Source organism: Choloepus didactylus, chromosome X, assembly GCF_015220235.1.
Source record: "Choloepus didactylus isolate mChoDid1 chromosome X, mChoDid1.pri, whole genome shotgun sequence".
Classification (NCBI taxonomy): domain Eukaryota; kingdom Metazoa; phylum Chordata; class Mammalia; order Pilosa; family Megalonychidae; genus Choloepus; species Choloepus didactylus.
Window position 1 is genome coordinate 55,812,358 of NC_051334.1, and position 15,914 is coordinate 55,828,271.

Genomic DNA, 15,914 nt, shown 5'->3' on the forward strand with positions numbered 1-15,914 from the left:
CCAAATAAAACAGTTGAGTTCTCTGAACATTTTGTACAGCCTGTTGCTTTTACTCCCCTTGAGCAAAGTGATGCTTTGCCCTTAGCTGCAATGTCCCAACACCACCCCCATCCTCATCCCCCAAATGCAGATCCCATTTTAAGAAACACATCTTCTCCAATTCCTGGTGGCTGCTTATCTCTCCTGATTTTAGGGAAATCAGGTCTGAATGAGAAAGATGCACAGTGGTGGCAGTGGCAGGTGGGTGAATGGGCACAAAACAGATGGTTTTCGGAGAGTCCACTTGGATCTTTTCTCCAGATGTCTAGTATGTGCTTAACAATTGTTTTTTTTTTTTTTTTTTAAGCTTGAAAGAAGTCCATTGTGAAAAGTGAGTTATGAAGAGTGCTCTTTATTTGAAACCTCCACAACACAGATGCCAATCTTGTCTCGCATTGACTCATTAGCTGTGCACATCAACACATTCCAAGCACAAATTAAGAAATGCAAACAGAACAAAAATATATATATATATATATAATTTTTCCCCTATCCAAAGGTTTCAAGTCTCAGTGCAGCAAATCCTTCTGAACACAGAATCTGAGGAGCACACTGTTCAAAGAGTTGGGACAAATAGGTCCCTGCCAAGGCTACTGCCTTTTAACACATGGGGGTAGGTATCTTGGACGGCATGGAAAAGGGAGAGGAGGTGAGGAAAAGGGAGAGGGGAAGAAAGAATGAGCAGGAGTGGGGGAACAGGTTTGCGCTAGGGAAGATGGGGCAGCTGGGACACACACATGGTAAGTTGGTGGATTTCATTTATTGGTTTTTGACATTTTCTTTCTGGTTCTTTTCTGTTTTTATTTACCCCCCGCCCCAAGTCCAACAATGGTAGAAAAACCCCACAGAGATGGGCAGAGCCTTACTAGGCCAACCCAAAGCCTTCAGAGCACTCCTGGATGGCCAACAGTAGCATGTGGCGGAGCTTCTCAAAGCTCTCATAGGCAGGCAGGTCCAGCTGATTAAAACTAGGGAAAGAAGAAAGATGAGTTAATGAAAAAAAGACTATAAACCAAATCCCTGTGTTCCCATGGTGCCCACTGACCTCTCTTTCCTGAGAACCTACCCCTCATTTCTTGCTGACTCCTAATACTGTCCTAGTGCAGTATGAGTATTCTTCTAATCTGACCTCAATACTGGTCATCAGTCACCTCTCTAAAACATAAATCCCTGCCACTCTTGTAAACACCATGGCTTCTCTCCTTGCTTGCAGGCTAAAGTGCAAAGCTCTTAGGAGCTATTCAGAGTCACTGGTGATCTGACCTCTCTCTAGCCTTTTACTCCCTTCTCCAGTCACGCTGAACCCGGGAATACATCATGCTCTTGTGTCACTGTTCATTTGTCACAAGCACAAACACAAACACTGTTCATCTTCCTAGTCTCATTTCAAACATCACCACCTTCACAGAACCACCAAATTTTGAGCTACCCAAGGGCCAGGACTAGAACAGATCTGTGTTCCCAACCTTGAGTAGGGGTTTAGAAGTGTATCAAACATACAAGCTAAATCTGAATGCTGAAAAGGAGAACTCTTCCTCTTACCAGGTATGAGCTGAAGGCAGGCGATCTGTGGACCTGTCATCTCGATGGATCTGAAACTTCTGAATGCCATTCATACCTTCGAGGGCAGCAAAGCCTTGCAGGGGCACCTTGGAAGTACCCGTGACAAACTGGAGGAACTTGGCACGGTCAGCTTGGTCAAAAGAGCGCAATGCTCTCCAGAACCACTGGATCTGCAGGAAGAACAAAAAAGTCAGCGTTAGGTTGAGAGTTCCTAGAAAAAGGGGTGGGGGAGGTGGAATTCAGGAAACAGGACTGGACTTGAAATCCTAGGCACGTCCCTTTCACGGAACTTCATTCATAAAATAGAAAACATCACCTAAAAATATGAAGAGTTAGGTATAGGTAAACTGTCCACCACAACCCTCTTCCTCTAAGAGTATTGATTTACTTGGGATCATATAAACTAGCACTGATGAGAGTAAGAGGACCATACAGAGATAGAAGTCAGGAGCAGCTCACCTGAATAGAGTTGGACTGGTACTTGTGGTATTCAGTGTTGGATTTCAGGTCATCAATGTCTATTGTGGGCAGTCCTGATATGAGGAGCTCTAATTCTTGCTCAGTGAAGATAGAAATGAGGCGCTTTGGAATGATCTCATAGAAGCCTTCCAAGAAAGCCGCCAGCTGTTTGCGGATGGCTCCTGGGGAGAAGAACCAAAAAGCCACATTGCTTCTGAACCCACACAAATATTAGGGGTAGAGACCCCCAACCTGGCTCCGGATGCAACTAGGATGCTGGCTAGTCTGTCTGCCTCACCCACCACTCTGTTTCTAGGCCCCTGTATGAGGGTGGATGAAAAAATATTTTTGGTGTTTCTTGACTCCTTTTCTGCAAGGCATTTATGGCTGTGTCGAACGGAAGAGAAAAAAATGTCTGCAAAATGAATGAGGCCTGATCTCTTCCCATAAAGAACAAAATAGGGACCAAAGTGACATTTCTCCTACCTGTCATTCTCATCTGGCACACCAGGTGTACATACTCCTTTTTATTCTCTTCTGTTACCAAGATGTTGGCCCCATTGGGTTTGAGGTCACGAACTTCACAGACTCCAAACTCTTGGACCTAGAATACCAATCACACAAATCAGGCTTGGTCTAAGGTAAGACTAACATAGATACTGAGAACATACTCTGAACTCCTTGCCATGCTCTAGGCAGAAGAGGGAACTCAAAGCCTTAAGAAATAGTGGCTTTTCTCGTAGGCTCACAACTCCCCTAATAGGGACAGGCCAAGCGGAGGAATGAAGGAAATTACTCTTGGCCTTAAAACACATAAGTAGACTGAAAGATAGGATTTCCAAGTTAGGAAAGTTGGGATTTCCAAATTATCCAAGGTTAAAAAAAAAAAAGAAAAAGAAAAAGAAAAAAAAAGGCAAAGGGTATGGCTAACATATGTAATATAACACAACACAACACAACCTTTGAGGGGGAAGAGTAACATTAAAAAATTGTTTTTCACTTATCTGTATTTGTACCCTTTTTCTACAATAAACCACTTTCTAGAATGAATTATGTACTAGAGCATTTTTCATAATGGGTAAACTAGGAAACTACCTGGATTGTTTTACAAATTCTGGTTTTTCTGTTTGTCATGTCTCATACAAATACACATTGCTCTGTCTGATGGGGAATGGGGCATGGGACTTGAAGAAGTCAAGATGCTTCCATAGAACTTATATCTATGTCTTGTATCTTGTCTGTCCAATGACAGTTCTAAGGCAATCCAGAATGGGTCTCCTAGAGTAGCTGGGTTGTGCTATGGTCAGGATTTCCTGATATACCTCAGTGCTGAAGGTGAGGTCGTAGCCTAGGGTGGAGACATCATTTTCTAACAGATAAACCAGGCCCTGGTAGAAGTGGTAATCTTCACTCTCCATATCTGTGTATCTAGTAAAACACAATTAGGCAGTGTCACAAGTCGGGGAGGGGGTGAGGGGTCAGCAAAGGGACAGGACTCAAGAAAAAAGACCTAGTTCCCAGGGCTGAGCCACATCCTCACCTGACAGATTTGCCCAAGATGTGTTTGTAGAAGGACCGAGTAAAGTAGCACTCCAGAAGGCGGTTGTCATATACAGCTTTGGCCACAATGCGTCCAACAAACTTGAAGTAGCTGAGGTGGTTGGGGTTGCAGTGGGAAGATGGGTTGATGGTATAGGTGACCCGATCACCAGGTGAGGTACGGAACAAGGCATACATAGGGTTAAACATCTCTCGAGAGATGATCATATACCACTCCCGCAGGAGCCCTCCAGCATCCTGCCCTTCTTCTCCTTCAAACACTATATACCTGCACAAGAGAGCAGGAGGAGAAGAGAGATGTGAAGAAAGCTCCAGGATAAATCTATTAATTTACTCCACAACCTAAGTCTTTGGGGAGTGTAATGTCAGATAACAGATGTGAACAGAGAGTGCTGAGAGGCCAGAGGAGGGATGAGGGCCTGGGACGAAAAAATGTCATCAACAGAAAACATGTCCTGAAATGTCAACAAAGGTTCACTAAGGGGTAATGGGATGGGGGGAGGCATGTATGTCAATAGCAAAGATTTAGGAGGCCTACATGAGGTCTGACTTAAGGCAAGCAGGGTTAAAAGGAGAAGTCAAGTTGTGTTAAAGAGAGTTGAGCCCATGGTCCAGTTTGTATAAGGTACTTGGTGGTGAGGGGACATGACACAGAGTCTTGGGAGACTGACTTCTATAGTTTGATGGATGGTGAGCACATACCATGATTGAGGGGGAGAAATCATTAAGTTCCTGAGTTCAGGAGCTTCAAGCTACCCCAAAGGGCCTATCATCTCATCGGTTCCTACCCCTCTTGGTTTTGTACACTGCCAGTCTCCTCTAGGTGGTTTCAGAATTAACAGTGAGCAATTATGAATTTGGTGGGAAGCCCACCCACTCATGCCAAGTGTGGTCTCCCCAAATGCAGGGGATCATTTGCTCAGCAAGCTTCCAGTTCCTAGTGTAATAATGGACAAAGCTATCATTGTGAAGCCATCAGATGCATCTTTTCTAGACACCAAATACTCTCCTGTCAAGCTGGAAATTACTGGGTAGCTTAGCCAAAGGGCCAGTCAGCAGAAGACCATTCTCACAAGACCAGGCTAAGAGTAGGCAACAGCTCAGTGAGCGTATCTAAGCTCAATCCCTAATAGAAATTCCTACTGGGAGGGTAGCACCTTCCTAAATTCCCCTGCACATATGAGGCTTGAGTAAGCCATTACTACCCCACCCCCCATCCTGTGTGTTTTCTGCTCCAGGCTCTTACAAGCGATTCTTCATTTCTTCAGGGGATTTGCGGTGCAGCTCACGATAGGAGTCTTCAAACACATGGTCACGGCGGACATGCACAGCCATATCTTCCTTCCGGAGCCCTTCATCTAAACGCTCCAGCTCTTGGCGAAAATATCTTGGGAGACAGGAAATGAAGGAAAATAGGATTGGGGTGGCAAAGCAACCTTCTGTTTGACTCATTAAGATGAAGACCCACAATGATGCTTACCCCATTCTCCAAACACTTTGATTGATCCCTGCACCCCCCTCCCTCTCCCACTTTGGGAAATGCCAGGTAGTTGGGATAGGTGGGTAATTCGTTACCAACTGCGGCATGCAGTTCCTGCAATGGGCAGGTAAGCACGAGTATGTTCACGGGAAGGAAGAGAGGAGTGGGATGACAGGAGGGTTATGGAGGACCCATCTGAGCCCGGCTATAAGTGTACTATGGCCACCTATACCTCCTGCATTACCTCAAAGGATGGAAAAGGACTCTAGAAATAATGTGGTTAAACAAAGACTCTCATTTCTATGATGAAGAATGGAGACTGGAGTGATGAGAAGGCCAGGGAGTATCTAGGCAAAATGACTGATAGTGGTGCAACTGTTTCTCTTCCCTCTCCACCCAGCACCATTCCAAGTGATGCCAGCAAGGGAAAGTTCTTGCCCATGAGCAACTCTGGTTCCTTACTGGGAGGGAAGATACCAAATAGTATCTTCCCTCCCAGTAAGTTCTTGTCCCCCCAATCTTGGGTTCCCTTACTTCCCTTGCTTTACAACACCCAGGGCACATACTTGCGCTTGACATCGAAGTCAAGGACACGAATGTAGTCTACCAGGACAGCAAAAGGCCCATCAGCAAGATGGGTGGTGGACTGCCGTAGGATCTGGTTTAACACAGTGCGATGAGTCTCTGAGGGAAGACAGGACAATAGGAATCAGACATTCACAGGTCACAGGAGGCTCTAAGTCAGCTAGCAACTCTCTCTTCCTTCCCTTCCTTGTTTCAGGAGCCAGGTATAAGTGTGAAAACAATTGTGATCATTTGTACCCCTTCCTGGTTTCCCATTGCCTCAGGACCTGTGGCCCACAAGGGTTTCCAGCCCCAGTCTCATTTTACACCCCCTGCCCTTTTATCAGCTGGGGATAAAAGGTATGAAACAACCCTGTACAAAATGAAATCATCTACATTTGGGGGCCTAAGTGTTCCCTGTACCTGCAAAGCGAAGGAACTTCTGCGTATCAGGGGGCAGACTTGAGGAGATGTGCATAGACGAGGGCTCCCGGGAGAAGAATGGGTCAAGGGAGGAAGGAGTGGCTGGGGTTAAGGGGGCAGGAGAGAGTGGAGGAGGCTCGTCCTTGATGTGTGCTAGCTGGCTCTCACGGGTGTCTCGGACAGGAGGCTTGCTCTCCCGCTCCGTGGCATGGACCAGAAAGAATGCCTCAACGGCAGGCTGTAACACTGGGGGTAGGAAGGACAGGGAAGTAACTTATTTTAATTCACTAATTTGTATTTATTTATTTTACAAATGTCAATACGCAAACTCCCCATTCATAAGCAAATAATAAAAAATAGAGTAACAAAGAAGAAATAAAGAAAATTGGCATGGGAAAAATAACCGTAGAACAGTAAAATGAAGCCACAAAGTCAGAGCTTCTTGCAGCCAAAGGAAAATGGGATAGGTAAACAGTTATAAAGATTCCCTTGGTCAACAAGGTAAAAGACAGTTTACTAAAAAAGAAAGTGCATCTTTTTTCAGACACTGAGGTCAGATAAAATTCTCCTTTGAATTCTAATTACAGACACTGAGGGAGAGGGGTAGCATGGGAAGAAGAAAAGTAAACTGACATAAAGGGCCCCAGAACCTCAAGGCCCCAACTCACCTAGCACCGCATGCTGGTCATGAGATTCCTCCAGTTCCTTTAAACACTCCCCTAGCATGTCCCACAGCTCGTCTAGGCTCAGCTGCTCACTAAGCAGGGGTAACTCTGGTGGCCTTTCCTCTTTCTCCCCCTGTGGGGTTCCATCAGAGCCTATGAGGCACACAGCGAAGAGAATCAGAAAGTCTTAAGAGGTTTCTCCTACACTTTGATTGCACCCAGACTAGATAGTAAAGGTATAGGCCACTAGACAGATTATGTGGAGTGGCCCACTGGCCACTAAGTAACACTCACTGAGCAACATCTGAAAGCAAGGTTTAGGCCTGTGCTGGATGACATTTAAATTTAAATTAAATAAAGTTAACAGAATGAAAAAACAAATTCAGTTCCTCAGTTATACTAGCCATATTACAAGTATTTGATAGTCACATGTGGCTAGTGGCTAATGGCATAAAGTTCTATTGGATACTGTAGGTCTAGCCATTCCTTCATTAGCTGCCAGAAAACCCATGGATTACCTCAGGGCAATGAAGGAATGGTGGAACTTTGGATGGCTGTCTTCCAGTTTACAAAGTATGTTCTAGGACATTACCCTTATTGACTCTTGACAGCTGCCCTCGGAAGTAGGTTGCTCCTCATTACTTTCTTTACCAAGGACAGAGGACATAAATCCAGATCTTTCTTATTCTATGTCTGGTGCCTTTTGAATTAGTCATCTTGTCTTGGGACAGTTTAAAATTTGAGAAGCTATGGTGTGACCGATGGACCCCCATGGCTGGTACCTTATCCTGGCTTCTACCAGGAGCTTATTCTAAACTTTGTTCAGTAGCCAAGTTGCAAGAACCAGTTTTATCTTCTGGGTGAGGAAAAACCAACTGCTTCCTCACCAATCGCTCCTTCTCTCTCCCTCTCTACATTGACCCTCATGCCCCCAATAGGCTTAGGCTTATTCCTGACCTTTGACCTTCATCATCTACTCAAATCCTGACTATTCTTCAAGGCTCTAACAGTCCTAGTGCCTGACTCTGGCACTTGCAGACTGTGTGACCTTGGGCAAGAGAACATTTCTATGCCTTATTCTCCCTACTACAAAATGGGGAAAACATCTCTCTCTCAAGGTCCTGATGAACATTAAGTCACTTAATACGGCATTTCAAAAACGGATGAACTGCAAGAATACTCCAAAGGAGTATGTTAAAAGGGTGCCAAAAAGTATTCTAGGTGAAAGTAACTTCGAGAGATGATGCTAATAACTCTAACATTCATTGTATCAAGTACATGTTTAAATGCTACGTGTGTATTAACTTACTTAATCCTAATAACTACGAACATCCCTATTTTAGATGAAGAAACTGAAGCAAAGAGGGGTTTGCCTCAGATTCCAGAGCTATAAATGGGGAAAGCCAAGACTTAAATGCAAGCAGTGTCCATGAATCAGATAGTACCACAGTTTCTTTACTACAGAATTGTGGTGTGTGCTAAAAATCTTCAACAAGAGCAAGATGGAGGGAGGTAGTGATCTTGGTTGGTAAGCATCTACTAACATTTACAGGAACCAGTGTTCACTGGAAGAAATGGGAAAACCCTGAGCTTATGTATGTCAAAAGCAAGGGATCCAGCAGAGCATGATATCATAAAGGCTGGCTCTCCCTTTTACAGGGCTGGAAATAGGAAGTAGTACTGACCAATAGACTGAGTATCTTGAGCACTGGGAGATGGCTGGTCCACATCCATGGGTGACTCCTCTCTCCGCACAGATGCCTCTGACTGGCTAGACTCCGACTGGATAAAAGAGACAAAGTCATATAAAGGCTGCAACTCTGTTTTTCTCAGGGACAGGCTATAGGTTGGCATTCCCACATCTCACACATCGTCAAGCTTGAAAAGAAGCTTTCTGTACATGATCAGAAAGTTCTGTAGTTTTTCAGGACACAAGAATGGCCTTCCCACCTGCTGAGCTTGCAAGTCTTTCCAAAGAATTTCCTGGATGCCTGCGTTGTCTACACTATATACCAGACCTGTTGTCCAGTCAGACACTAGCTTCCTAGATACAGACTTCAAGTCATCTCCTGGGGACAGGTTACATTTACATAACTCAGATGGCTAGAAGGTAGGTTTGTTCTTTGTTTCTGATTGCTCACAAAAGCAGAAATAACAGGGGAGTCAGTGCAACTTTTGATGGGTAGGATTACTTAAGTCAACATCTATCTCATCAGGTGATGGGAAAGAGACTGGGCAAGAAAATAAAATTTATACTGTGGAATAATGGCTTTCTAGTTTTTCTTTTCTACCTTACTGAAATAACTGCCCCCAAATTCTAGGTTATTCCCAGCATGCCCAATGCAATCAGACTGTATAACAGTAATTGTACACAGAGAAAAACCAAGCCTCAGGATACCTTTATTTCTTGGATCTTGGGAAGGTGATGTGCACGTTGCCAGGACAGGAAAACAATGAGATAGGCTATAGCATACATACGTGACCCCAGATTTTCACTGCTGCAACTCTGTGCTGGGACCGTCACAATAAGCTGGCTACCTAGGTGTCTGAAGGTTTCCTTCTAAAAGTGCCTGAGTGCCTAGGTGCCAAGGGATTATGGAGAATAGAGGCAGAGGCCAGCATGGAGGGACTAGCCACTGACAGAATGGCTATGTGGGAAGAGTACCAAGCTTGGGGGACTTTCAAGGGCAGGGATTCCTAAGATGTCTGACGTATGTGCATTGTTCCATAACACTGAAAACTCTTCACCGCACATCCCTCAGAACCCAGACACTTAGCATTAGGCAGTTTGCAAAAGCGCCACTATTGACTGGATAGCTGGGGGTGGTGCGTGATGGCCAAGCTTTAAACCAAACCAAACCAAACCAAACCAAACCAACAAACAATCCAACACAAAAAAAAGTAAAGAAATGCCAACAGAAAGTAACCCTGCTGTTCAAAAGCATTCATATAGCAAACTTAATGCAAAAGCATACAAGGTAAGGGCAGTGAAACACCACTGATGACGTGGTGGGGGGAGGAGGGAAGAGACAAATGAATGAGGGGCCACAGGCATCATGCTAACCGTTGCTGCTTGTTGTTGTCTCCGCGCCCTTTGACCCTCACGTACCATTTGTATAATGGCATCAGCCTCAGCCTCCAGCTGCCGAACAGCTGCCTGGATGCTGCTAGCTGAGCCTAGACCGGAGGAACCTGGGAGAGAAAAAGAAATAAGGCAAAATAAATCAAATGTAGGAAGATGGAATACCCAATATTCTCTCTCCTACCATCTCCTGGGCTGCCACAGGGCATCTTGCCGAGGTCTATGAGCACTAGTTCAGGCAGCTTCAGGATGCTCACTGTCAGGCACTAGGATCTACATTACAGATAAAGGCAGGGGGCATGGTAATAGGCAGATATATGGGGGCATGTGAGAGGGTTCTATGGGATAGGAAGAAAGTCAATGGCTGAGGCAACATGGCTACAGTGTTTTTAGTCAGGAGTGATCAAAGAAGTAGAAAGGAAGTACATTCAGTGAGTGTCTTGATCAGCAAAGGGTCCATCCCCAAATCTCCTGCCAGATTTCAATTCCCCCTTAATTACCACATGTCCTAATGACTTTCCCATATGGGCAGCTTGAGTGAGATATAGAATATAGCCACCAATATTTTGACAAAGGATCACCACTTTCCTTTTGGAAAGATCAGACAGGAAGGAGACATGACAGTAATCCCTGCCCTCCAGGGACTCCGGGTTTTCCATCATCACCCCTGCCCCTCAACTGGATACTGTAGTTTCATACCTAGCCTGCCTGTCTGCTTGGCTTTCTTGTTAGCTCGGCGTGTGTCGTCCCGGAGCTGGATGATGACCTGTAGTACCCTCAAGAAGAACTTCTGGGTAGACGTCTTGGATGTCAACATGGACATGGAAGGCAGTTGGAGTTCACGGCCACCCAGGGGTCGCTTCTGAGATGCCACAATTACCACATTCTCAGCCATGTCGAACCTGGATAGTGCAGAGGTGGCTTGCATATACTGACAGCATCAAAGCATAAATACCCAGAGCAAGCAGAGCTTTTTGGTGGCAGTTAGAGGGGTAAAGACCCTCAGAAGGAAGTCTCAAAAGTAGGGAGAAGCAGGAAAAAATAGAGTTGAACATGTGTAGGACAGATAGGAATCTACCTAGAGAAAGGAAACGACCAGGAAACCAGGCAACAGCCACATTTCAGAATGCCCCAGATTCTAGCTTCCCAGCCTAAAGGGCTCCTCCCACCCACCTGCTCTGCATTTTGCCTTTCAGCTTGGTGGTCTGTGGCTGCTCCTCAGGCAGGCCATCAGGAGAGAGGGTCTCACACTGGGCTCGCCGCTGCTGTTCCAGGTTGTATTCCCGAAGCTCAGCCAGAAGGGTACCTGAAGTAGGCAGAGGAACAGCAGCTACTGAGACTTCCCTACTGAAGCAGCTCAAAACCAAACCTTTCCAAGAAACCTGCCCAGGCTACCCTCTTTGCACAGCTGCAGAGAACCCAGAGGGAGCAGGAATTTTGTTGTGTTCAGTTTCCTATGTGTGCTCATGGATCAACTACCAGGGGACCACAAATTTCCCTGGCCTCAAGAATCTGTTGATTCTCCATGAAATGCAGCTCAGTACAGAGGAAAAAACAAAGTATGTTTCGGAAGCAGAAAGGCCAGGGTCCAAATTCTATGTTTCCTCTACTTAGTGAGGTTTTGTGGTGATCTCAGGCAAATTTCTTCTCTCCATGTCCATTTACCCATCTCAATAATGGGAATAAAACTGCCTAACACTGCAAGGTTGCTGTGAGAATTAGGAGATAATCATGTCACAGAGTGCCTAGGACAGTGCCTGGCCTATGGGTGTTGAAAAATGGTAGAGGCAAAGAAAGGTCAGAGGCCAGGTTCTGTATGGTCCAAGGACATTGGTGGGAGGAAGACAACTAAGTAGATAGCCAAGATCTAGGGTCTCGAGACCCATGACTGGGATCGGGGAGGGAGAGATCAAAGAAACTCTCTGGGTTGAAAGAAACCGTGGTTCTGCTCCTTCATCCAATCGCTTTATTTTTCCTGCTCAGAAAAATAGAAGACTAGATGATTTGCGAATGTTCTCGGCATTTCCACACCCTCAAAACTGTCCAAAGGCAGAGGGTATCTCATTCTGACTTTCCCATTCCTGGGCCTGAAGATCTCTGAGGGGGTGAAGCTGCCTCAGCAGGCTCATCATGGGATCTTACCCAGAACGGAAAAGAAAAGAGGCACTGCTGTTCCTATATATGCTCTTTTTCCCTTCACCTAACACTGATGACCTGCTGTGTACCAGGCACTGGAAATGGAGAGAGAAGCCCATCCTTGTCCTCAAAGAATGGAGCAGAGGAAATCAGTGCACAATCAGTGCTATGACAGAGGGGAACATGGCGGCAGTGCTGTAGGAGCATACAGGAGTTTGATTCGGGCTGGGGGTTCAAGGAAGGCTTCCAGAGAGATGACACCTAAGTGAAAGGTTTAAGAAAGACAAGACGCTTTACTGCTGCCGTTACCTATCTGTTTACAAAGGGTATAACCAAGATGGTGCGCTCCATTCAGCAGCAGCTTGAGAACAGTGTCTCGGGTCCCAGGGTCCCCCCGAGAGAGCTGGAGCAACACATTGGCTGCATCCTCTAGGCCTTCTTCAGAACAAGAGTGGGATGTCAACACCTAGGGAAAAGAAGGAGAGAAAGGGTAAACCCCAACTCAAGAACCAAGACATTATCCCCTGTTTACCCTTCCTCCCCCAACCTTGACAGGTCAGAAGAACCTCACCTCCACAGAGAGCTGCAGCTGGTTTTCTGTTAAGCCAGAAGATACCATCTTGAAGTCTGCACTGCTGCTGCCCCCATCGCCCACCTTTGCTGGAGATTTGCTGCCCTTCATAGTAGTAGAAGCTTTGAGGAAACAGAACACGATAAGCCTCCGTGAAACTCACAAGTCAGACCTCAGTGGCAGAACCATGGGCTTCAAAACGGGAAAGTAGTGGGAAAAAATCCACCCACCAAAGCCAGACCCAAATGACTTGACATGCCAAGGACTCTTATGACTTTACCTTCCAAAGTGACAAAGAGTGCCACGTATTTCTCCCAACTGCTCACCTACCACCATAGCCTCTTCTATTCTTCAAAACCTACTTCTTCAGACAGTTATTGCGAATCTGCTACAGCAGGCTCATTGATTTCCCCCTTTCCTTTACTTCCTGGGATGGTCTGGCTACTTCTGTCTACCCTGATTCACACTGCATCCTGCCTGCTCTTGAACTATTTCAGCCAGCCTGGAAAGGCTGGGAGTTCCTTGAAGATGGAGACTTTCCTTCTTCTCCCCTTCTGCTGGTGCCTAGCCTAGGGAAGCCACATTCAGTGAACGCCCGCTGGTCTTCACAGGAGTGTCTGCGTGGGTTTGCGGGAGGAAAGAAAGGAGGAGAAAGAGAAAACTGGAACTGACGAAGGTGAAAATGAACACATTCGGCTCTCACAAACACAAACCAAGCCGACTGGAATCGTTGAGGAATACCTGGATGAAGAAGTGGGGTAAGGTGGGTGTAACAGTAGACACCCCACAGCTCCCAGCCTACATCCACACTTACTTGAAACAGTAGTGGTAGCAGTCGTGGGGGTAGTCACTGTGGTCGAAGCAGCTACGGCAATGGTAGAAACAGCCGTGGCAGCAACCAGGGCTGGAGCAGAAGTGACAGGGGTGGTTGCAGCAGGGGGAGTGGGCATGGTGGTGACAGCAGTGGTAGTGGTGGTAGATGTGGTTGAGGTGGCAGCAGTGGTAGAGGAAGCACTGCTGCCAGAATTAGCCTGTGCTTCTGACACTTTGTTTTCTGGGAGAGCAATTGAGATGAGAGAAAGGAGTCTGAGGAGTTTCTCAGTTAAGAGAGAGCTCCGGCGGATGACTGGGTGTGACAACATGTTCATGAGCTGCCCCAGTGGAGAGGCCTCAAGGCTATAGGGGGAGGTTTCCCCCTCACCACCGGCGCTCACTGGCACTGACTTCACGGAGTTCTTGCCTTTCCGGCTGACATTCATGTTGTCCAGTTTTACCAATAGGTCCCAGAAGTCTGTGCAAATGCCACTGCTGGTGGACTGTGAAGAGCATGGGCTGCAGGCCTGTTTACTGCCTCTTTCCCGATCGCTCTCACAGTTTGTTTCTTTGGTCCGCTGCTGTGTGAAGTGGCTGGGAAACACCTGCCAGGAAAAGAAGGACAGGCTTGGTCTAGGGGCTTTTTTAGCAAAAAGGAGCCTTCCTGACAAAGGAGAGACAACTGGGTTTCCAGACTCTCCTCGCCTTTGGACAGCTTTGGTAGCAGAGGAGAGAGGTCATGTAGGAGTTTTATCCAACAGGAGGCCAAGCAGCCTAGAGAAACGAACAAGGGCATTGTAGGGAGACAGACAGACAAGCCACCATTTCTGAGCCTCGGTCTCTGTAGCTATAAAATGGGGAGGATACCTAGCCCCCTTTGCAAAGTTGTCAAGACTGAATGAGATCATGTATTTTGCATAGTGCCTGGCACAAGGCATGCCATGAATAAACGGTAACAATGCTTATTATTAAACACACACACACACGCACAAACAAAAAAGCAAACGAAAACAACAAAAAACGGACTAGACCCAAATTAAATTCTAAGGCCAGCTCCGTCGCTTACTAAGTAGCTACGTGACAAAGTCACTAAAATTTCCTGTACCCCAATTTCATCTGTAATATGGCGATCATAAGACCTCAGAAGGTTGTTGTGATGACTGAGATAATGCATAGAGGTTGTAAAGAGTGAAGATATTCCCACAAAGTTATTTACTGGACAATTTCCCGGAAACAACACAGGGCTCAACACTTAAAATAACAGCAAAGAGAAAGGCCAGAACAGGGACGGACTCACTACCTCCCCTAGTGCTCAGATTTCACCCGGCTGTTGCTGCTACAACAGTCTGTTGCTGTCCCAGTCACAACAGCAAAAGGCTGTTGGTTTCATTCCCCAGGAGTTAAACTCCTTCAAGCTCCTCACCTTGGCTAATTGAATGAGTGTGTCCAGAACATGTCTGCAGACAACAGGAGCAGCCTGGGGGTGGATGTGGACAGTGGAGCCACTGCTGGCGTGCTTCTCAGTATGTTTGCGCCCCCCTGAACGCTGGATCTGGAATATATTAGTCCTGCAGCCGAGGGCTGCATCCATGGATACTGACAGCCAGGAAAGCTGGTTGGAGCTCTTAGACTCCATCTTATGTAGCAGGTCCAAGGGTCGGTTGTCGTGGCTGCTTGACCCACAGCTCTTGCTTGACTTTTTGCCTTTTTCCTCCGTCGTGGTGAGCTTGGGTGTTTCAATGCACAGCTCACTCTCACTGCTGCGCTGCAAGATGGACAACAGGCTGCGGATGACCCAGTGGCGGGTCTGGGCATGGTAGCAGAGATTTCGCAGTACTCGGTGTAGACGGCTAGTATTGAGCTTTGGCTCATCCACGAAAAGTAGGACCAGGAGACAAGACAGGGCTTCGTGGTCCAGGAGGAGCCGGCCTCGGAGGCGGAGGAGAGTGTCCACGTTACTGCCAGAAGGCCTGGAAACAGAGCATGGTCTCTGGGAAACACTTCTGCTAGAGCTCTAGGGATTAGGCTCAGGCCTGGGGGACGGGATTGAGCTGGACACCTCCAGGGAGCCTTGAGATGGGAGGGGGCATCCAGTCCAAGGTCTCTTAATAGCAATAATTGCTGCCCTCATTGTATAGGCACTTTACAATGTCTATAACATTTTCCTCACAGGGCTGCTGTGAAGATTAGAGAATCGCCCATGTTTGAGATGATGAACAAGAGGCTCAAATAGGTTAAATGACTTGCCCTCCATCACACAGAGACTGAGAAGAGAGCAGAGATTCCAGCCCACGTCTGTATCAAGTACCATGAACTGGTAAAATCTGACTGTCTGGTCCAGGTGACAACACTATGTCTGCTTTCTGGAGACTACCAGTTCCTGTGGGACTGATTACTTCCTTCACATTTTGTCATGTCGGGCCCATTCTGCTTCAGCCTGGTGAACAATTAACACCTTTCTACTTCCCCAACCTAGATGGTACCATCTCAATGCAAGCGGTTCATTGTTTTCCTATTTGAGTGGAACGCAGCTGGTTTCCTTTCTAGTTAAAACCACAG

The 15,914-nt window shown here is 46.5% G+C and overlaps 1 protein-coding gene across 15 annotated transcripts in view; it reads right to left on the bottom strand.

Annotated features, from left to right (window-relative positions):
- Window positions 1-318: 318 nt before the first annotated feature.
- The window catches only part of LOC119523165 (E3 ubiquitin-protein ligase HUWE1), a 193,630-nt gene continuing 178,034 nt past the window's right edge, over window positions 319-15,914 (bottom strand). For 14 of the 15 annotated variants that reach the window (XM_037821953.1, XM_037821948.1, XM_037821960.1 and 11 more), the window contains 18 exons: window positions 14,779-15,325; window positions 13,357-13,960; window positions 12,543-12,664; window positions 12,281-12,437; window positions 11,009-11,141; window positions 10,535-10,737; window positions 9,818-9,945; window positions 8,439-8,535; window positions 6,757-6,906; window positions 6,089-6,334; window positions 5,668-5,785; window positions 4,868-5,008; window positions 3,602-3,889; window positions 3,384-3,489; window positions 2,548-2,665; window positions 2,062-2,243; window positions 1,582-1,772; window positions 319-1,007 (listed from right to left, as the gene is read on the bottom strand). In XM_037821953.1, the coding sequence (XP_037677881.1) occupies window positions 905-1,007; window positions 1,582-1,772; window positions 2,062-2,243; window positions 2,548-2,665; window positions 3,384-3,489; window positions 3,602-3,889; window positions 4,868-5,008; window positions 5,668-5,785; window positions 6,089-6,334; window positions 6,757-6,906; window positions 8,439-8,535; window positions 9,818-9,945; window positions 10,535-10,737; window positions 11,009-11,141; window positions 12,281-12,437; window positions 12,543-12,664; window positions 13,357-13,960; window positions 14,779-15,325 (3,634 nt within the window). In that variant the 3' untranslated portion in view covers window positions 319-904. The remainder of the gene's footprint in view (window positions 1,008-1,581; window positions 1,773-2,061; window positions 2,244-2,547; window positions 2,666-3,383; window positions 3,490-3,601; window positions 3,890-4,867; window positions 5,009-5,667; window positions 5,786-6,088; window positions 6,335-6,756; window positions 6,907-8,438; window positions 8,536-9,817; window positions 9,946-10,534; window positions 10,738-11,008; window positions 11,142-12,280; window positions 12,438-12,542; window positions 12,665-13,356; window positions 13,961-14,778; window positions 15,326-15,914) is intronic. The other variant, XM_037821957.1, reaches the window with a different exon arrangement.